At 38.5% G+C, this 21,824-nt stretch overlaps 1 protein-coding gene and 1 long non-coding RNA gene across 7 annotated transcripts in view; one reads left to right on the top strand and one right to left on the bottom strand.

Moving 5' to 3' along the window:
• The window catches only part of LOC140895717 (uncharacterized), a 78,398-nt gene extending 76,191 nt beyond the window's left edge, over positions 1-2,207 (bottom strand). For 4 of the 5 annotated variants that reach the window (XR_012154318.2, XR_013634426.1, XR_013634424.1 and 1 more), the window contains exon 1: positions 1,087-2,207. This is a non-coding gene — a long non-coding RNA (uncharacterized LOC140895717). The remainder of the gene's footprint in view (positions 1-1,086) is intronic. The other variant, XR_012154319.2, reaches the window with a different exon arrangement.
• On the top strand, positions 1,552-19,663 carry ZC3H15 (zinc finger CCCH-type containing 15). 2 transcript variants are annotated; one of them, XM_073306106.2, is made up of 10 exons: positions 1,556-1,783; positions 6,150-6,251; positions 9,510-9,621; positions 11,317-11,469; positions 12,672-12,763; positions 14,236-14,418; positions 15,525-15,671; positions 15,845-15,946; positions 16,237-16,363; positions 18,869-19,663. In XM_073306106.2, the coding sequence occupies exons 1-10, from the start codon at positions 1,706-1,708 to the stop codon at positions 19,057-19,059; spliced, it is 1,287 nt and encodes a 428-aa protein (XP_073162207.1). In that variant the 5' UTR covers positions 1,556-1,705; the 3' UTR covers positions 19,060-19,663. The 2 variants fall into 2 exon arrangements, with proteins under 2 accessions (XP_073162208.1, XP_073162207.1); XM_073306107.2 differs by lacking the exon at positions 15,525-15,671 and having other exon boundaries at positions 1,552-1,783.
• Positions 19,664-21,824: the final 2,161 nt, after the last annotated feature.

Below are 21,824 nucleotides of genomic sequence, written 5' to 3' on the forward strand. Positions count from 1 at the left end.
GCCCCACTCCAAATCCCTGGCTAGGCTCCCATGCCCCTCTATATCAAATTTAAGCTCTTTGCCCACATTCAGAACTACCTAGGTCTGTTTTAGAGTAGAGCAGTGTTCGTCTGTATCTGCAAAAAGAACAGGAGTACTTGTGGCACCTTAGAGACTAACAAATTTATTTGAGCATAAGCTTTCGTGGGCTGCAGCCCACTTCATCTGATGCACAGAATGAAACAGACAGTAAGAAGATATATATACACACATACAGAGAAGGTGGAAATTGCCATACAAACTGTAAGAGGCTAATTATTTAAGATGAACTATTATCAGAAGGAGAAAAAAAACTTTAGTGATAATCAACATGGCCCATTTAGACAGTTGACAAGAGGGCGTGAGGATACTTAACATAGGGAAATAGATTCAATATGTGTAATGACCCAGCCACTCCCAGTCTCTGTTCAAACCCAAGTTAATGGTATCCAAGTAACAGCCGTGTTAGTCTGTATTCGCAAAAAGAAAAGGAGTACTTGTGACACCTTAGAGACTAACCAATTTATCTGAGAATGAGGTTTCGTGAGCTACAGCTCATGCTCAAATAAATTGGTTAGTCTCTAAGGTGCCACAAGTACTCCTTTTCTTAATGGTATCTAGTTTGCATATTAATTCAAGCTCAGCAGTTTCTCTTTGGAGTCTGTTTTGAAGCTTTTCTGTTGCAAAACTGCCACCCTTCAATCTATTATCACCCTTCATTCCCCAGCCAATCCAGGCCACATGCCTCACTGCTGCTTTGTCTCCCAGCCCCCCAGTCAGGTCTCCATCCTCTTTTCCCTACCTCCCCTCACAAATGGGACCCTCTGTCCACCTCTCTCCTTAATATACACTTCTTCCAAAAGCACCAGCAGGGCTGTCTTCGGGGAGAGGCGTTAGGTACGTCACCGGATAGCTGAATTTGCTGTAAATCACTGTACATTTAGGCAGCTGAGTAGGGAAAACGCATATTACTGACTGAGGGGGAAGGCGCGGGGGAGGGGGGGTCATACGTCGCTGGAATAGCACCGTGGGCCGGAGTCCTGCGCCGCCGTGTTACAGGTCACACACCTGGGCTCCCAGGCCAGGCCGGTCTGGGCTGGCGGCAGCTCCACACCAGCGCCCTCGCAAGACGCCAGCTCCCGGGGCAGTCAGCACGAGGCCGCAAGGGAGGGCGGCGCAGGCACGTCCCCGACCTGCAGTAAGGGCTCGGCCGAGGAGCGCCGGCGGAACGGGGAGGCCCCGAGCGGCCCGCGGCCCAACGCCGGCTGCACTGGCTGGGACGGGCGGGGCGCAGGGAACCTGCTCCTTCCGCCACGGGACCACGACTGAGAGCGCGAGGCTCCGGCCCGCCCCGCGTGACCACTGACCGTTCCCTCAGCAGTGGGGGGAGGGAGCCGGCCAGGGCAACCGCGCCTCACCCCAGTCACGTGATTCCGGCATCGTTGGGATTTTTCGCTCGTGGGACGTATCTTTGTACGCTCTTCCCCACCTCAGATTGCGCGCGCAACCCCTTCCGCAGAGCGCCTCGGGGCAGTGGTCGTTGACGGCCTGTCGTAAACGGAATCCTTCCTTTGCTTTTTCATTGCTTGGCTTTGCGCTACGGCCCGTCGGTCCCCGTGCGCTTTCCGGCCGCGGCGCTGAGAGGACCCGAGCGAGCGCGGACAGGGGCTTGCCCCCCTTTCCCGAGATGCCCCCCAAGAAACCGCCACCTGCGGCGGGGCCCAATAAGAAGGCGGACCAGAAAAAGAAGGAGAAGATCATCGAGGTGAGGAGGGGGGCCCGGGAGGCGGCAGCGGCAGGAGCCGGGGTAGCCAGGCCCTCTGAGGCGCCTCACAGGCGCGATGGGATGGGGAGAGCGGAGCCGTAGCTTAGGGAGGGGGAACAGGGAGTCCATAACCGTCTCTCCCATGTCACGCCTCCGGTGTGTCCCCGCGTCGCCTTCGTATTCCGCCGGCCCCTGCTGCCCATCGCACCCCGTAGTCCCCGTCCCTGCTCCTCGGCCCCGATCCGGCCCCGTCACCCTCCTCCTTCCCCCTCTCTTCTTCCCCGCCACCTGCTTGTCCGTCCCCTCGCCTTCCCGGGCCCTTTCTTGACCCCTCGCCGTCTGGGGGAGCCTTAAACCATCAACCTTGGCTTGCCGTAGAAACGGAGCTGGTCTCGCTCTTTCCTCTCCTCCCCCCGGAGAAGTGGCTACTGGGCGGCCACTGCTGTTGAAACAACTTAATGAAAATGTTTTTAAATCAACAAGCTTAAAAACAAAAGTGTAGAAGATGCTGCCACCGGCTGTGGAGGCGTCTCTGGGGGGACTCTGCCGCCCTTCCTCTTCCAAGGCACCAGTCACATCTGCTAACGCATCCTGGCTCGTCCGTGGCCCTTTAACTGCTCTTTTCATTGGATCCCGTAAATAGACCAGGGTCGGTTATTTTCAGCCTGAGGATGGGTTGGTCAAAGTTTTTATTCTGACACATTAGAGCACAGGTGTTAGAAAGCTTTCAGGGCTCAGCTCTTTCAGATGTATGTCTGCAATGCCAGTCAAATCAAATCACTCTGTACGTGGATCTCAATTCAAAACTTGGCCTGTCGTCTCTTGTGGCAGGGCATAATGTCAACTGATGTAATAGCCAGGGGGTAAATACTTATTTCGCAAATCTAGGCTGAATAAATTAAAGATTATTAGGTAGTGACATTTTGTGCTCTCTTGGTCCTCTAACAATGTCTGTCATTCATAAAGCTATTCTTGACTGTTAAGAAATTTCAGTGTTTATAATTTTATTTAATAACACTTGTAACATTACACAGCTTCATTTGTCATTGGGCTTCCTTGTGAATGAATATCTTCTGAAATGCTGAAAATATGACTTTTTGGGGGAGATGAAAGAGCATAAGTAGAGAATTAAATATCTAAGCAAACTGACTGGAGATGGGTCGGGTACGTTAGATTTGGGATCTACCTACCTTAACAATTTTCCTTTTAAATATAATGCTACAAACTACCCTCACGCAATTGTTCTTTTTTATTACACTCCTTAAACTGTTTTAGATTGTAATGATTATCTTGGAGTGCTGGTTGCTGAATTAGTAATGTTCTGGCTGAACTCTGTTATAGAAGAGTTCTAGTCCGCAAAGATTCTTATTTTGTAGTTGAAAAAACATATAAGTTATCTTTGACATTTCAAATGAGATCACAAACACGATAATACATGTAAAGTAATGGTGTATTTAAGGGACATTCATTATATAAAATGAGGCAATAATGCCACATGTGAATCAGTCTTTTTTCATAAGTTAGGGCATGTCTATACTACAAAATTAAGTCGACATCCATACTGTATTCCTTCTGTCAGCTGTGTGGGTCCTCACCAGGAGTGCTTCCACTGACTTAATTCTCTGGGGCATTGGGGGGCACTGACAACTGGAGCCCCTCACTGCAGGGCTGACAGCTGGAGCCCCACCACTGGGAGGTCCTAGCTGTCAGGCCCTTGTGGGGCTGATAGCCAACAGATGATGTAAGTAACGCAGTGTCTACACTTACAAGCTTACAGTGGTACAGCTGTACCGCTGCAAGAGCGCTTGGGTAGTCACATTATGCCAACAGGAGAGAACATAATAGCTACCACTGCTCGTTGAGCTGGTTTTATGTTTGCAGGAGAGCGTCTCCCACTGACATAGCGCTGTGCACACGATGCTCAGGGCTGTGTTTGTTTTTTTTACACCCTGAATGATAAAAGTTTTGCCAACATAAGTGCTAGTGTAGACATGACCTAAGTCAACATAGTGGGCGACTTACATCGGTGGGAGTGACATTTTAGTGTAGACGCTTACAGAGTTAGGTCAACATAAGCTGCTTTACGTCGACCTAACTTTATAGTGTAGACCAGGCCTTATGTTTGTTGTATTTAAAAGCTATACGTTCATTGCAAAGCAACAAATTATTAGAAATATACACCAAAAACTCACCAATCCATTATTATTATTGATAGTTAATTAGTATGTAAAACTTTGTGAGCTTGAGTGCTGGCACTATTTTTTAGTGGTTTCAATAAAAAGTAACCAATTTCTAATTTACTTAAATTTTGGTTATTTTGATAGGTGTTTTTCTTTATTAACATTTCCCAAATTGTGTTAACCAAGATGTTATCATTGGGTGACTTTTTTTTTTTTAATTTCAGTGACTAGCAATAAAATATTTTTCTGCTTCTAATAAATAGAATTAAATCAAAGCCAAAGATAGGCTTTAAATAGACGTTGCTGTCACAGAAAAATACACTGCTGCAGATAGGAGCGTATAGGGAGTTGTCAGGTTTTATATAAAATTTGAATGGAACTGAGATAGACGCTCTTCCCTCCATAAACAAACTGAAAATGTAGGGAGAAAAATTGCTGCAAAGGAGTGTGAGCAGACACTTTTTTCCATGGAATGGGGGATACTCAGCAACTTTTTGGATTGAACACACAGAAAGCAGGTGCCTTTTCTTCAACAGATGCTGTTATAGTGTGAAACTTCGTAAAATACTACTTTAATGGTGTCTTACATTGGCACATGAGGAAGATGGGTGGGCAGAGGAACTACAGCAATGGAAAGGAAAACTGTTAAAAGAATGCAGGACAAGAAAGGATTACATGGATATTTTGCTGTCCTACAAAATTTTGGGGCACAAATATTCAGATAATTTGAAGACATTGATTTAATTTGGAGGACCCTTTGGTTCAGCACCTCTCGGGGAGGCAAGTGACAAGCACACCTTGCCATAACAGAAATCAGCAGTAACGGGGAGACGCTTTTGGTTGGACACCCTAGGGCAACTGTTGCTCTTACAAAAATGCCATGGAATGGCTTTCACCAAAAAAAATCAGCAGACCCTCCAAGTCCATTTTAAGGTCACATACGCAGTTTCTGTCTTTCCCATAGCTTAGTGCATTTAACTGGGAAGCCTTTTTCTGCAGCCCAAAACTTGAAACTGGTGGTCCCAGAAAGTATTGTGTTTTAAATACTCCTCTAGTCTATTTTCTGTTCTATCATTCTCAATAGAATAGACCAGTGTTCCTCAATCTTGTGAACATTGTGGGCCATATATGCAGCTTTCTATGTTCTGTGGGCTGCCTCCACACACACACTATATATATAAATATATAATAAACATGTCTGGCACTGAGGATGTCACATGGGCCGCAGCTGTGTGCTGATTGGACCGTAAATGGCCCCTGGGTTGAGAACCACTGGAATAGACAATGTCTTTCTTTATTTTGTGTTACCCGTTGAACTTTACTTGGGAATAATATTGTTCCACAAGTCAAAGTTAAAGTTGTGAGTAATGCAAGCTAACCTCTTTTTAAATGAAAAGCCCTATAGGTTTTACAGATCTGTAAAATTGACTTCAGTTAGTACAGAAATCTCCAAAGGGAAAATAAAGGATTACGAGTTGTTTTGGAGCTGAGTCTCAAAATGACACGCAACTCGGATGGTAAACTGAGTTTAACAGATAGAATGTAAGCTTGTATTCTCTTCATTTTACAACTGCTGCATCATGTTATTGGTTCAGTCAATCATAATTGCCTGTTGGGATAGATTATTTAATTTACCAAATCCTTGTTGAGGTATCTTTTATTTTATCATGGTTTTTTTTTATTCTTTTAATTCTGTCTCCATGCAGGCCTTCTATATTTAAATATAGACTTTTACCTCATTATTGATGATATGACCAGATTACATCATTCAAAAACTAAATAACACTTACTGAACTGGAAGTTACAGCCATAGGGTTTTTTAATTAGTTTTAATTAAATCTTTGAATACTCTTCTTGCTCTTTCTTGACTAAAAAAGAATTAACTGTAATTTCAGAATGCTATATGCTACCTTTGAGAAATAACATGGCTTGTTTAAATTGAAAAAAATCTATTTTAATTTAAGAGCTAGTGTTTAATTTGATATAAGACCTTCAATCTTTGCCAAATGCAAGACTAAATATTGCCCATTCTGTTCCTCAGATCAGAGTAGCTTTGGGGAAATCAAGGGTGGGAATGGTATTGATAAGTTGAGAGGAACAGTACATTTTTGTTGTAACTTAAATTGAACTTTTCATAGAATGTCCAGTAGCTGAAGCATCACTTATACAAATCTCTTCTAATTTAGGACAAAACATTTGGTCTAAAGAATAAGAAAGGAGCAAAACAGCAGAAGTTTATCAAGGCTGTGACTCATCAAGTTAAATTTGGTCAACAAAATCCAAGACAGGTAAGCACTGAATTTGTAATTATCTCTTATCAATCATAATGTCTCTCATAGACTTGTAATGAGATGTTGTTGAGATAAGATTTATTACTTTGGCTAGCACAATTTTAATTTATTCAGTTGGTTTAAATTTTTTTAAAAAATAATAGCTATTTAATTGTCAGACACTAATGCTCTTTGTCATTATTGTTAAGTTAATGTTTATCTAGTTAAAGGATAACATAGTTCCAAATCTATAATTTTTTAATGTACATTTTTAATAAAACTAGTTTAAAAAACTAGTGAAGATGTTTCCATATTTAAAAAGCTTTTCAATGGTAACAGGATTAGCAAACATTCCTATGAAATGCTTTTAATCCAAACATTGTATTATTGCGCTAGTGTGTGAAACCTGAAGGTAAATAACTACCACCTAATTATAAACAAAAGTGAAACAAAGTGGCTCTTTTTCACCTATACGGGTCAGGAAGGCAGTCTTTTCCCTCCATTCCATTCTGAGGGCTAAAACATCTGAGGTGGCTAGGCAGTAATACTGGCTAGGGAGTGGAGGTTAAGTAGCAAATGTGTGGCAGTAATAGTGGATCACAAATTGAATATGAGGCAACAATGTGGTGCAATTGTGAAGAAGACTAATATCATTCTGGGATGTAATAATAAGGGTGTTGTAAGTAAGGCACAGAATGTAACTGTCCCACTCTACTCGCTGCAGATGAGGCTTCAGGTGGAGTTTTGTGTCCAGTTGGGGGCGTCACTCTTTGAGAAATGTAGACAAACTGGAGATTTCAGAGGAGAGCAACAAAAATGATAGGTTTTAAAAAACTGACCTATGAGGAAGAGTTTTAAAAATAAAACCAAAAACCTGGGTATATTTAGTCTTGAGAAAAAAAGACCTGATAAGACTTCAAGTAAGTTAAGGTTTGTTATAAAGAGGATATTGATCAATTGTTCTCCAGGTCCACTGAAGGTAGGACAAGAAATAGTGGGCTTAATCTCTAGCAGGGGAGATTTAGGTTAGATATTAGGAAAAACTTTCTAACTGTAAGGATTGTTAAGCACTGGAATAGGCTTCCAAGGGAGGTAATGGAAGGTTTTTAAGAACAAGTTGGACAAACACCTGCTAGGTATGGTCCTGCCTCAGGGGAAGGGTCCTGACCTCTTGAGGTCTCTTCCAGCCAGCGATTTCTGTGGTTTTAGGCCACTGCCGGAGATGGGACACAGCATGGGAAGGTAGGCTGCTATGTGATGGTACTGAGAATTCTTTTCTCGGGTGTCTGGGTGGGTCTTACTCACAAGACCAGGGTCTAGCTGATTGCCATACGTGGGGTCAGAAAGGAATTTTCCCCAGGTCAGATTGTCAGACACCTTGGGTTTTTTGTCTTTCTCTGCAGCATGAGGCGCAGGTCGCTAGCTAGATCATCTGTAGAGCCCTGTGAAATTCTTTTTTGGTTCGTCTGAGTTTCACAGCTGCCCACCACTGAATAGCAATTGTAAAACTGACCAGGCTTCTGTTGATTTCGCTCAGTTGCTGCTTTCTGACAATGCTGTGCGCAAAAGAGAAGAATTCCTCTCAACAAAAAATGGAAACTGGGCAAGGTATATCCTTGTATGTCTTACGGACTTGCGAGGTACATCATTGTATTAGGATTAGATGTTGAAACTTTTCTCCCCAAACAGCCAGGAAACCTAGAAGTCCAGGAAGACAACTTTCAACATCTAATCCTAATACAGTGCTGTACCTCCCAAGGCCATACCTCTGTGAATAACCCTCAAGAGTCAAAGACAGGCATGTCTTGAGGTACAAATGGAAGTGCTGTCGAGCTAAGAAACAACTTCAGCTCTAACCCTAGAGGTGTAACAAAGGTACTCTAATAAGTGTGTGTAATTCCAAAGAGTAAATCACTAAACATATTGGTTTTTATTATAGTTGACAAGTGTGGAGGTGCCATTTCATCCATCAGATGCAAAGTAGGATCGAAATAGGCTTTTCTAGATTGAATGTCATTAGAAATCAAAATTGTAAAGATAATTTAGCATCTTTTTTAGGTTGACTGTTAGCCCAGGATCAATTTACCTTTATAACTATTTTGAAAGTTAGAAATCTCGTGCATCATTTAGGGAAGAGGGGAGTCTGCTTTTAATTCTGCATTGCATCAAATTAGGCCGCTGCCTAGAAGTATCCAGACTGCAGAGCCTGAATGACAATATATTGAAAAAGAGAGAAGGATTCTTTCAAATGACTGTTTACCAATGACTTCAGTTCTGACTGGGCCATTAGGTATAAAGTCCCATTAACAACTTTGGGAGGAGAATCAGGCGTATTAAAACTAATTAATTGTACATGCTATTTTCCCATGTCTTCGTTCTTCTGTACTGGTCCAGGTATTGGGGTATAGGTCTTTTTTCCTACCAGCTTAAGTAACAGTGACTAATGATGATGAGGCTTGATTTTTAAACTACTAGAAGGGGGAGGCAGGTTCACAATGTCTTCCTTGTAGTCATAGAAATAGTTTTCCCTTTCTACTTTATACATTGTCTCTTCCTCACACACAGTTCAAATGAAACTAAGCTTTCCTGCCATGTACACCATCAGTTATTAACAGAACACTGTAATGCTGAAGAACTGCACACAATAAAATAAAATATTGGCTAGGTGATGTAGATGAATAAGACCACTTTCAAAGCCAAACTTCCTGGCTGGCTGCTGTGGATACACATAAAAGGAAAGACGAAAACATAAATTTTAGGGTTTTAATAGTAGAGTCTCTACCTTTGTGGATTTTGGGCAAGAGTAACTGGGCTGAGTGTTGGTGCTGGGTCTTTAATTCAGTTATTCCTCTACTGTGACAGTTTATGTTTGCTAGAGTCCTGCTAGAAGATGGCTGTCCTGTGCCAGCAATGACACTTATTTCCTGATTTCCTATTCCATAAATGTGGAACAAAAATAGAAAAGGGTCCTTCAATCATATCAGTATATCTTAGCCCTTGTAAAATGTTAGCTGTTACATTTCAAACCAAAGAGAGGAAAGAAATTATTTTAGCTCTTCCTGACATTTGCTAGCTAGTGCACCCTGGCCATTAATACAAGGAAATATTAGGAAAAGAATAATGCTGACACCTCCTAAATCAGTGACTGTCGTTCTATATGACATATAATTAATATTGCATGCTATGTTATCTTTGAAGCTGTAGTGCACAGATTGTGAATAATGTCACGGTTCTAAATATCCTTTACCAATCACTTCAAATCTGGGATTATTATAGGCTGCTCAAGCTGAAGGTGACAAGAAATTAAAGAAGGATGATAAGAAGAAAGAATTACAGGAACTAAATGAACTCTTCAAACCTGTAGTTGCTGCCCAGAAAATTAGTAAAGGTAAATTAAGAGTAATGTAACATTTTAGTTTGTAGCTAATTCTGTTAGTATTTTATATAGTTCACATTAAAAAAAATATTTAAAATGTCAGTTTTCCTATCTATAAGCAAGCAGTTCTAACTTTTTTATTTTAAAAATTCCGTTCTGTTAACAAATAAAACTAAAATGGATATAAAAGGTTATATTACGTGACCTTTTAATGCTAACCATTGTGAGGTCATAATGTCATTGATCTGAGTACGGAAATCTGCTCTGATTTCAATGGAGATTTCTTCATCAACATTGGCAGGCTGCAGGAGCAGATTCTGTGCTGCATCAGTTTTTACTGGTACAATAGAGTTGGGGGTGGAGGGCTGTTAGAACCAGTTGCGGTTCCCCAATTCTCTGCCCTGGAGATTGCTAGAGTGTAGTACACTCACTCTAACACTGTCCTTCTCTGAAACTGTTCCTGTGCCAGAGGCTGCAGTGAACTGGTTTTACAGGCTCCATGCCAGTTGTGGACTCCCTGCTCCAGGGGCCTTGCATATAGTTTTCATTTTCTGTGTGCTGCCCTTTACTGTTCAGTGGTGTCTATTTCTTTGTAAAAGTATAACAATTTGATTATTTTATTTATGTAAGTAAGGAACACTTTAAATTAGCATTATCCCCATTTTACAGAGTGGAAAAACAGTCATGGTTGTTGTGTGTTAGGCTAGATCTATACTACAAAGTTTTCTCAGCATAGCTGTGTCGGTCACGGGTGTGAGAAAAACCACACCCTTTATCTGACCTAGCTATGCCAGCCAAAACCGCAGTGTACATACAGACACGCCAACAAGAGTGCTTCTGTTTGCATAGCTAATTTTGTTTGGGGAGCTGGTGGTAATATACCACCAGGAAGAACTTCTTCTGTTGGCATATACTGCACCTGGACTAGGGGAATATGCCAGTAGAGCTATAATGTAATGTGCCAATGTAACTATCAGCAGAGCCTGTATAATGTAGACTAGCCCTTAGGTGTCAGATCAGATCATTGGCCAAATCGTACTTTTTTTTTTGCCTGACACTCAGTACTCCACCCTAACCATAAACATCACTGCCTCATTAAGACTAAATCCTAATAGTTTCATTGCTATAGTAATACATCCCATAGCAGTGGTTCAGTGCCTGTGTAAATGTTTGATATTTCCATTAACTATGTTGCACTGGAGCTAGCTGGTTGCCACTGAAAATATCATGGCTTATGAATCAATATTGGAATTAAGTACAAGAAACTTGATTAACCCAGTTGATAGTTATAAAGTGAATTTGATTCTTGAATTAGTACCTATTGTAATAAGCTAAGAGTAGGTCACATGCATTACTTAAGCCACACATTGATGCCAGACTTTCTTAAATATCAAAATGCCTTTAAATTTGGACATTTAAAACAAACCTAACAACAAAGTAGGTACGGAAGCATACGTACATGAAAGACAGCAGCTTGGTAGTGGTATTGAAGCAGACTGAGAGAAGTTAGTGATGGTAATTGTCTTGTGAATAACTTCCAGGTTTTTTTTAAATTAACTTTGAATTTCTATGCTCTACTGTTTGGTGTTTAAAAACTGAAATGTTGCGTTTAATGCTTTTTGAAAAAAAATGTGGAAAATCATTTTAAATGCGACTTAGTGTTTTGCCTGGAAACCGTACTAAAATACTAAATTTCATATGACACAGGTGCAGATCCCAAATCAGTAGTTTGTGCTTTCTTCAAGCAAGGACAGTGCACTAAAGGAGATAAGTGCAAGTTTTCTCATGATTTGTCTTTGGAGAGAAAGTGTGAAAAACGCAGTGTTTACATTGATGCAAGAGATGAAGATCTTGAAAAAGGTATGTTCTTTCTGGAAAATAACTGCCAACATACTTTACAGGTGCCAAAGTTCTAATAATAAGTTCATAAGCTCTTTGGACCAGGAATAGTCTTCTTGTTCTGTTTATACAATGCGTAGCACAATCAGGTCGTGGCCTATGCCTGGGACTTCTAGGTGGTTGGTAATACAAATAATATTGAGCTGACTTAAAAAAGAAAAATCACTCAACTTCTTACCTGCAAGAGAATTTTTTCTAGTCCCTACTTTGATGGATTAGTATAATAAAGACAATGCGCTACAGGGCAGCAGTCCTTAAACTCTGGTGGTGTAGAATATTTACAATATAGAGGTGGCAAGTCATCTAGAATTGGCTCCTTTTAGTTTCCAATTGCTTCTAAAAATACCCAGACTTTAGAAAAAGCAAATGAACTGCAACTTATTATGTTTTTTGCACATATGCTATTAGTAGTAGCATAATGTGTTTGAACAGTATTTTAAATTCAGGTTGCTTGGGAAGCTTCTGTCTGTGGCTTCATTCCCCATCAGCACTGATCAGTCAAAAATAGAGTGTTGTTTGGCTTTGCACTTTTGCTCAGCATGGGTTAGAGAGCTACACTAAGACAGGTCAATTTTCTTTTGTGGTTGTCATGCACTAACACAATGTTGTATGCCATTCCTGCTGGGTAATGTTTTAACCTTTTGACACACTGAAGTGGTGCACCAGGACAACACATATGGCTTCATTGCTCTTGTTAGTGTTCCAACCCTTCACAGCCTCTTTTCTTTAATAGCTGCTTCTTCTGTATCACCAAAGATGATAAAGAACTTCCTACCTTGACTTATATCTGTCAGCCTCTCTTCTCCTGCTCATGTGTTTGTTTGAGCTGTCTTCCCCCTACCTCCTTCCTGGGCACCATCCCACCTACTATTCCATGTTTCCTTTTTTTGGAAACATGAGTTTATGTGGAGGAAGAGGTGTAAATTCTTTAAAATGCTCTCAAAGAAGAAGTTTTAAAGTACTTTTTACGAATAAATAAAAGCATGTGAGGCTTTGAAAATCCTCTTTATTAAAATCATAATTAAGAACCTAAACTTGACAGTATTGCTTTTCCTTTACTGCAGTTAAACTGCAGAATCCAAAGCAGTTTGATTGTGAGGTTTGGTATTTTAGTTATAATTTGAGATGTAAGTAAAACCAACTTTTTTACTATTTATATCTAGATACAATGGATAATTGGGATGAGAAAAAGCTGGAAGAGGTGGTGAACAAGAAGCATGGTGAGGCGGAAAAGAAAAAACCCAAAACTCAAATAGTATGTCCTTTTCTTTAATTGAGTTGCAGTAGTTATTAGCTATCATTAAAGAGAATTAAATTTGGAAAGGTACTGGATTTTTCTACTAGAATATCTTGAAATCTTTATTTGAATATTATAAAGGCTTTTTGAGGATAAAGGTTGACTTGCATTATTCTATCATCTTGACATATTTCTGAAATAAGCAAGGCTCTTTTATAATTATAAATATATACTTTTATGTGCATATTTGGGTATGAGAAGCATCTTTTTCTAAGATAGAAATGATTTCACAAACAGTATGAAGAGTAATCCTGGTACATTACTGGATGTAATTTGACTACCCACATTCAAGATTTAAGTGTTCATAGTTACATATGCCAATAGGATTACTTATGTGATTGATTCTCTTGCACATCTTACCTTTTTGATTGTGAACCTAAGATGCTAATAGATTAATAGATGGGAACAAAGAAATATTCTAACCATGAGTGTCCTACATCAGTGCATACAGTTTAATCTTTTCTGTAATGCTAAGTCTAAAAAAAATCACTAATTAGAAGGGATTTTCTAGTATTTAGGGCTCCAAAACGATGGGATATTTTAAATTGGGACCTTAATTTTATCTTGCCTTAACTAGCATCAGTTTAAATCTTTAATATTTTATACCTTTGTGTTTTTCACTCTTCTAATTCCACATTGTTATCCATACAAACTAAAAATACAAGAAAATGGTAGTTGTATTCATGCTATGTTATTTCACAATAACTAAATATTACTCATGACACAGTTGGAAGTGAAATGTGAAAGAACAGCTTGGGATCTATAGTAAAATTAATACATTGCTTGTTAAAGTTGCCAGATTCACAGCTCTGGCAACTGAAGTGTTCTGTGTAGAGATGGGTGTACGACTGCAGCAAGAATGCATGCTGTCCCTTTAGTGTGCTTCAAAACTTGACCTGGAACGGACAACCTCCAAGGTTGAAAGGGTCGTAGAGTATAGTCTCCATTCTCATTACATTCTTGTTGTATCAGTGTGAAACTGCCAAAAACATACAAAACCATGGCCTCTTTTTAAATTAAAATTAAAATCTAGAAGACCTGACCAACTCGCTTCACACAGAGACACTGGATTTATACCACTAGACAATCAATCACTAGTCTTTTAAGCCATCTGTTCCCCCAAATTTGAGACGCCTTAACAGAAAAAGCTGCTGAAAACTTTAAATGTAGTTTTTTATTTAAATACATTAATCAGTTGTACTCTTTTGACATTTGTCCATTGTTCTTTAGTCTAAATACATTCAAAAATATTTCTTCTTGGGACTTCTGTTTGAATGGTAGCTCAGAAATGTAATATGACTAGCTGTGATTTACTGACCATTGTTGTAATACTGTTCCTGAGTTAATGTGACAAACTCACTTTACCAGTGTAGGTAGCTGGGGAGGAGAAGGTAGGATTCAGGGGTAATAACCACTGTTGTTTAATACAGGTCTGCAAGTATTTTCTTGATGCTATCGAAAACAACAAATATGGCTGGTTTTGGGTTTGTCCTGGTGGAGGAGACAACTGTATGTACCGCCACGCTCTCCCTCCTGGCTTTGTACTAAAAAAAGACAAAAAGAAGGAGGAAAAAGAAGATGAAGTTTCTTTAGAAGATCTAATAGAAAGAGAGGTAAGGTAATAGCTAACTCAGTCATTCAAGCCTGAATATTGTATGGTTTAATTATTTTTAACAAAGTACTCTGAAAAGAGGCACATGTTCAAAATTCAGAGTAATAGCCGTGTTAGTCTGTATTCGCAAAAAGAAAAGGAGTACTTGTGGCACCTTAGAGACTAACCAATTTATTTGAGCATGAGCTTTCGTGAGCTACAGCTCACTTCATCGGATGCATACCGATGGAAGCCACGGTATGCATCCGATGAAGTGAGCTGTAGCTCACGAAAGCTCATGCTCAAATAAATTGGTTAGTCTCTAAGGTGCCACAAGTACTCCTTTTCTTCTAGCAACAGAGTAAAAAAAAAAAAATGGTACTCACTGATGTTTGTATCCACTTGGGCGTTAGAGTGAAATATACTCAGTGATTCTTTGAAAATAATCAAGTCTTTCTTTTGAAACTGTTAATTTCTCCAGTTTATTCACCAGATAAGAATACAAAGTAAAGTTTAACTGAATATTTACCTCTAGAGGGCAGCAATGATTTAGGTCAGAATTTTGACTTGTAATACTGAAATGCAGCTTCTGAGAATAGTAGGCACTATTGAAGACTGGGTTTCTGTGTGTGTGTTTTTTTTGTCTTAAGCTGGTAGACAAAATCAGGGAGTTGAAAAGATTGAAACCAGAAGAAAAATCTAGTGGTGTTTGTGCTTATTGTTTAAAAGGAACTTGGGAATTTTTTAATAATATCTCTTCTAAAGCCAGGACAAGTGTTGCCGTTGAAAGTGACACCTTTAGTTCATACCATATTTTAAGGTTGCACATAACCATCATTTCTTAAATATTGCCAGGTTACCTATACTAGTAGAATAGATTTGGATGTAGCCTATTGAAACTTTTCTTTGAGTCAAACAATCTCAAATTTGACTGCATGAATGCATGTTTATTATTAGTAAGAAAGTCAAAAGAAAAATCTCATTAAGTATTTCTAATGTACAGAAAAATCTTAAGAGGGAATGATTTTAAGAGACAGTTTCTTAATTTGTGAAGAAAAACTTGCCCTATTATATTGTAGATAATTGTGTTCACAAAGATTGATTAAAGCTAATGCCTTTATTGCACAGCGTGCTGCCTTAGGACCAAACATTACCAAAATCACCTTAGAGTCTTTTCTTGCATGGAAGAAAAGAAAAAGACAAGAAAAGATTGACAAGGCTGAACAAGATATGGAACGGAGGAAAGCAGATTTTAAAGCTGGCAAAGCACTGGTGGTATGTTCTCCACTCAAATACTACTACTTGTAAGAGGAAAGAGTGAAATACACTTTATAATGAGGTAGCTGGCCTGAAATTAAGCCGTGTGTATTTTCTTTTATTCTCTAAATTGCAGTACAGATAACATTTAGTGTTGTTTGAATATGTCTTACTTGCTTCCCCATGGATAGATCAGCGGACGTGAAGTATTTGAGTTCCGGCCGGAGTTGGTTGATGCCGATGATGAAGAAGCAGACGACACTAATTATATTCAAGGATCAAGTGAAGATGAGGTAAAGAAGTAAATATTAACTCTCTTTAACTACCTCATATTGCTGGTAACCATTTAAAATTTAGAGACTTAACTTTTTGGTTTTGATAGGCTTCCATAAAAAAAGTAATAATGATTAAATTTGAGAAGCTTGGCTAGTACTTAAATAGTAGGCGCCCTTTTTAGTTTGCTGTTACTTAGACTGAACAAAATAAAACCTGCAGAAAGAAAAGTTGATGTCAAATGTAAAATTAACAAATCAGTTGCAGGAAAGTAATGATTAATGCAAAGAAAATAACTTTTGTTTTTCAGGTTGAAGATCTTGTGAGGATAAATGATGTAGACTTGAACCTGTATGTCCCAAAGGATGTAGATGAGACTGGTATTACTGTGGCTAGTCTCGAGCGATTCAGCACATACACTTCAGTGGAAAAAGATGGTAAGGTCACTGTTTAGACATAACTAAATTAACAGATACAGTACTTTGAAGTAATGTTAAAGGTTTTCCAATACCCACAAAGAGAGAGGCTGTGAAGAAATGTTCGATAGATTTGTATAGTGCTTATTCCATAGTATCTTAATGCTGCTTCACATATTGTGTTCTGAAAATACAGAAGAACTATATTTTCTAGTATAGGGGAAAGGAATTGCTGTAGGCAGGTTTTTTTGTTTGTTTGTTTTTAATTAAATAAATGCCCTGTCTTTTGACCTCTAGTTAATATTTACAGTCATTTCTACTACAGTATTTGTTTAACTTTTAAATCACTTAAAAATTATGTCTTGAAACTGGGAAAGGAAACACCTTTCTTTACACTTTCCTGTTTTAGTAAATAAGTGAATGAATGATGACTCCAAAATCTGTAAGTTTACCTTAAACTTGTTAGCTAACTTTTTACAGCAAGTACTTCATCTTACTATGTATTTGTACAGCAGCTACCAAATAAAAGTCTGATCCTGATTGACCTTTCTGGACTTTAAATACAGCATTGAATAATAGTAATAACAAGGGCTGTCAAGTGATTAAAAAAATTAATTGTGATTAATAGTGCTGTTAATAATACAATACCATTTATTTAAATACTTTTTTGATGTTTTCTACATTTTCAAATATATTGATTTCAGTTGCAACACAGAACACAAAGTGTACAGTGCTCACTTTATTTTTGATTACAAGTATTTGCACTGTAAAAAAACAAGGAATAGTATTTTTCAATTCACCTAATACAAGTACTGTAGTGCAATTTCTTTTTCATGAAAGTTGAACTTACAAACGTAGAATTATGTACAAAAACCTGCACTCAAAAATAGAACAATGTAAAATTTTAGAGCCTGCAAGTCCATCCTGTCCTACTTCTTGTTCAGCCAATTGCTCAGACAAACAAGTCTGTTTACATTTCCAGGAGATAATGCTGCCTGCTTCTTGTTTACAATGTCACCTGAAAGTGAGAATAGGCATTCTCATGGCACTGTTGTAGCTGCTGTCGCAAGATATTTACGTGCCAGATGCACTAAAGTTTCATATGTCCCTTCATGCTTCAATCACCATTCCAAGGGACATGCGTCCATGCTGATGACAGATTCTGCTCAATAACAATCCAAAGCAATGTGGACCGATGCATGTTCATTTTCATTATCTGAGTCAGATGCCACCAGCAGAAGGTTGATTTTTGTTTTTGGTGGTTCAGGTTCTGTAGTTTCTGCATTGGAGTGTTGCTCTTTTAAGACTTCTGAAAACGTTCTCCACACCTTGTCCCTCTTAGATTTTGGAGGGCACTTCAGATTCTTAAACCTTGGGTCGAGTGCTGTAGCTATCTTCAGAAATCTTACATTGGTACCTTCTTTGCGTTTTGTCAAATCTGCAATGACGGTGTTCTTAAAATGAACAGCATGTGCTGGGTCATCATCTGAGACTGCTATATCATGAAATATATGGCAGAATGCAGGTAAAACAGAGCAGGGGACATAAAATTGTCCCCTAAGGAGTTCAGTCACAAATTTAATTAATGCATTATTTTTTTACTGAGCATCATCAGCAGGGAAGTATGTCTTCAGGAATGGTGGCTGAAGCATGAAGGGGCATATGAATGTTTAGGATTCCTGGCACGTAAATACCTTGCGACGCCAGCTACAACAGTGCCATGAGAACGCCTGTTATCGCTTTCTGGTGACATTGTCAATAAGAAGAGGGCAGTATTATCCCCTGTAAATGTAAACAAACTTGTTTGTCTTAGCGATTGGCTGAACAAAAAGTAGGACTGAGTGGACTTGTAGGCTCTGAAGTTTTATATTGTTTTGTTATGGAGTGTAATTATGTAACAAAATATCTATATTTATAAGTTGCACTTTCATGACAAAGGGGTTGCACTACAGTACTTGCATGAGGTGAATGGAAAAATACTATTTCTTTTGTTTATCATTTTTACAGTGCAAATATTTGTAATAAAAATATACACTGATTCAATTACAACACAGAATACAATATATATGAAAATATAGAAAAACATCCAAAATATTTAATAAATTTCAATTGGTATTTCTGTTAACAGTGCGATTTAAAACTGCGATTAATCATGATTAATTTTTTTGAGTTAATTGCATGAGTTAACTGCGATTAATCGACAGCCATAGTAATAACTTAATAGTATGAACCAGCTGGTGAGGACAGGAGTTGTAAAAAAATCTCTTGCATTTACGCACACCTGTGTTCACTTGCAACTGTTAAAAACCCAGTCCTGCAAGCACACAAGTAGTCCTGTTGAGTTCAGTGGGATGAATTGCATTAGTAGGTGCCACATATGTAAGTCGTAGTAGAATAGCTGTATGGCAGCATTTTTGCATCAAAACATGGGTGTGTATTCTTCAAGCATGGACCCTAGTTGATGTTGATAGATTGACTGTAAGAATTTGTAACATTAATAGATGTAAGAATTGTTTTTATTTTCAGATAACAAATTAAGTGAAGCTTCAGGAGGTGGAATAGAGAATGGGGAGCAAAGTGATTCAGAAGAAAACGAGGCAGAAGGAGAACAGGAAAATGGAGTAATAGATGCAGTTCCTGTTGATGAAAATCTTTTTACTGGAGAGGACTTGGATGAACTAGAAGAAGAATTAAACACTCTTGATTTAGAAGAATGAACAAACAAATGCAATAAGAAAATTGAAGTCTACCTTACAAAGTGAAAACTGACTACATCATTTTTTCATCTAGAATTCTTAAACAGGAGGTTTGTGGTTTCCCCAGCTGATTCTGGAGGGCACATCAAAAAACAGAAGTACTTTCCTTCAGTTTCCTTTACTCCACTCTTGACTACATCTCATAGTAAAATATTCAGATTAGTTAATAATTGAATTGAGAGCTGTCATCGCAGAAAATGAGATGTAATTTTGAACTAAAAGTAGGAAGCATAAATGAGTTAAGTGGATTTATTACTACCAGGTGTAGTACACAGTCAAAATGAACATCCTTTTCACCAGAACTGCATTTGTTAATAAGTAATTTTGAGTTGATTTAGAAACTGCCTAAAATATTTGAGCAATGTACTCTAAATGGAACTGATACAGATTAAGATGTTCATGCTCCAGTAGGTATTGATATGCTTTACTTCTTCAGCTGGATGCTAAAGATGTGGATTCGTGAGTTGATAAGGCGTCAGCTCTGGTGGCCTCTGTTTAAAATGTTTTAAACTTTCCCTACACCTTTTGCCAACAAGGTTGTAAATAAAGACTGTCAACTTTAAAATCATTATGTTGACTTTTCTTTACATCAATGTGTGACAAATTGTAAATAAAATATATTTTGTATGAGATAGAGAGTAAATATGTTCCCTCTAGTTATGATCCAGAAGTTTCAGCTAAAGGAGTGGCTAGTTGCAGATAGCTTTCAAGCCCTAGACCTCCATGCAGAAGAATTCTAAATGGCATATTATCTTTCATCTTTCCCTGCAATAAAACTGTAATAGAATTAATATAACATGCTATACAGTTCACTTACCTGTCGTTGCATCTTATTCTTCCCTTGGCCATATTTGTACATTGTCTAGATTGGCAGCTTTTCATGGTGGGGATCTTGTCTTCATATGTCTATAAAGCACTTAGCATACAAATTATAAACCAGAATACATAATTAGTACTGTCTGCATCTCCAAAGGAAAACTTGGGGATGGGCATTGTCTTTGACCTCTAGAAGGGAGCATTTTCAGTCCTGGGTATAGGTCAATATGATGCTTTAAATGTAAAGCTTACATAAAGTTTACATGACCTCTGAATAAAAAAATTGCCTCCATACCAATGATTCCTAATTTATAGTCTCCTGGAAAACCAATATTTATCCCCATCTCCTTACCTTACAAAAAACCCTTGCTTCAGAACTAAAAATCAAGTAACAATACTGTTGCATTAATTATAAGATTTGTACTGATTACTCAACAAATGATTTCAGAATTATTTTCCAAGGAACGTTAAGATCCATGGTACTGTGGGTGAGTTTGCACAAATGTCTTCCAAGTGGTAACATCAGCTTTAGTGGGTTACTTCTGGTGTTGCTAAAATGAACTCTTGCATCTGGAATGCCATTGCTAAATTAGCTGCCATAGACATTTTTTGCCCTTTTTGGGATCTGTCTTTGTGGGGGAGAGAGGCGGGACGATGACTTTCTTTTTTCCCCATAGCAACAGGAAATAGCATCTGAGAGAGAGGCCCAGTGAAACTGATTTCTAAAAGTAAGTATTTAAAGGAAAACACTGATCAGTGAAAGCTGAACTTTCTTACTAAATATTTAATTGTCAGAAGCTTCCTGCTCCTGCTCACCTCCGACATGACCACACATAAGCAGCATCGCCAGCAGGAGGCTGTCTGTTGTAGGTCAGGACACCAAGAATCCAGCTCCCATTTTGAATGAATGACAATACATAACTTTCAAAATCTTTGTTTTAGGTTGGGTTAAAAAAGTAGTTCAATCATTTATCAGTCTGTTGGAAAGATCTTCCTATTTCTGTTCATATTTAATATATATATAAACGACTTTTAGGCCTGTAATTTTTCCTACTTAAATGTGGTGGTTAAAATATATTAGTGTGACTCCCTCCCCTTCACAATGAATATTAGCACAGTTGTTAGCTTTTCTGTTATTCGTTGATGTGAGGCTTCAGATTTGAGTGAGAGAGAGAAAGAGAGATCAGTATTGGATTTGGAATCTAGCCAAATCTCCCTCTTATCTACCCATTCTATTTCTCAGTTCCTTGGTGCCAGCAATGTCAGTGCATTTCCTGGCCAGTGCAGTAACACTATTGGCAAGATTAAGTTTGTCTATAACAGTAACATGTTCTAGTGGTTCTCGAACACTTGATGTTATGGATGACATCTCTTAGCAGTATAGTTATTGAGCTCTGTTATGGCTTCTATGGGATGTGGTAGTCCCTTTGCTCATACAACCTCTTTAATATGCAGATGAATAAATGAAGATGAGGCTTGTAGCATCTGATATGTATACTGGGGAGGAAAGGAGATTTAAAATCCCAACTGAAGTATTAAAAAAAGGAATAGTGGGTGGGGTATGGGGAAAAGGGAAATGGGAAGGAATTTAAATATTCCTTACAAAATTTTACCTACTCTTAGCACTGGTAATCCCAAAGGAAGTCTAACTGAAATTTTTTTTGTTTTGTTTTCAACTTTTCTTGTCAAATACCTACAGAACTTTGTGTAGCCTGTTTCCCTTTGTAGTTAGGTATAGGACTATATGTTGTGAAACCAGTATTGCTACAAAGAAAGTGGCAAGTGTCCTTCTTCATGCTGGATTAAAACTTTATATCTGGATAAAAATATGATGTTAATCTGTTACTTGAGAGTTCAACTGATTTTAACAGATATATACTCACTATTGCTGTGCAAAGTGCTTTTCCTGA

The sequence above is a fragment of the Lepidochelys kempii genome, chromosome 11, assembly GCF_965140285.1.
Source record: "Lepidochelys kempii isolate rLepKem1 chromosome 11, rLepKem1.hap1, whole genome shotgun sequence".
Classification (NCBI taxonomy): domain Eukaryota; kingdom Metazoa; phylum Chordata; order Testudines; family Cheloniidae; genus Lepidochelys; species Lepidochelys kempii.

Excerpts from the sequence above, each read along its gene's own strand:
- ZC3H15 (XM_073306106.2), top strand. The coding sequence starts at position 1,706 with ATGCCCCCCAAGAAACCGCCACCTGCGGCGGGGCCCAATAAGAAGGCG. Across the intron at positions 1,784-6,149 it reads AGAAGGAGAAGATCATCGAG|GACAAAACATTTGGTCTAAA; the intron begins GTGAGGAGGGGG and ends CTTCTAATTTAG. Across the intron at positions 6,252-9,509 it reads GTCAACAAAATCCAAGACAG|GCTGCTCAAGCTGAAGGTGA; the intron begins GTAAGCACTGAA and ends GGATTATTATAG.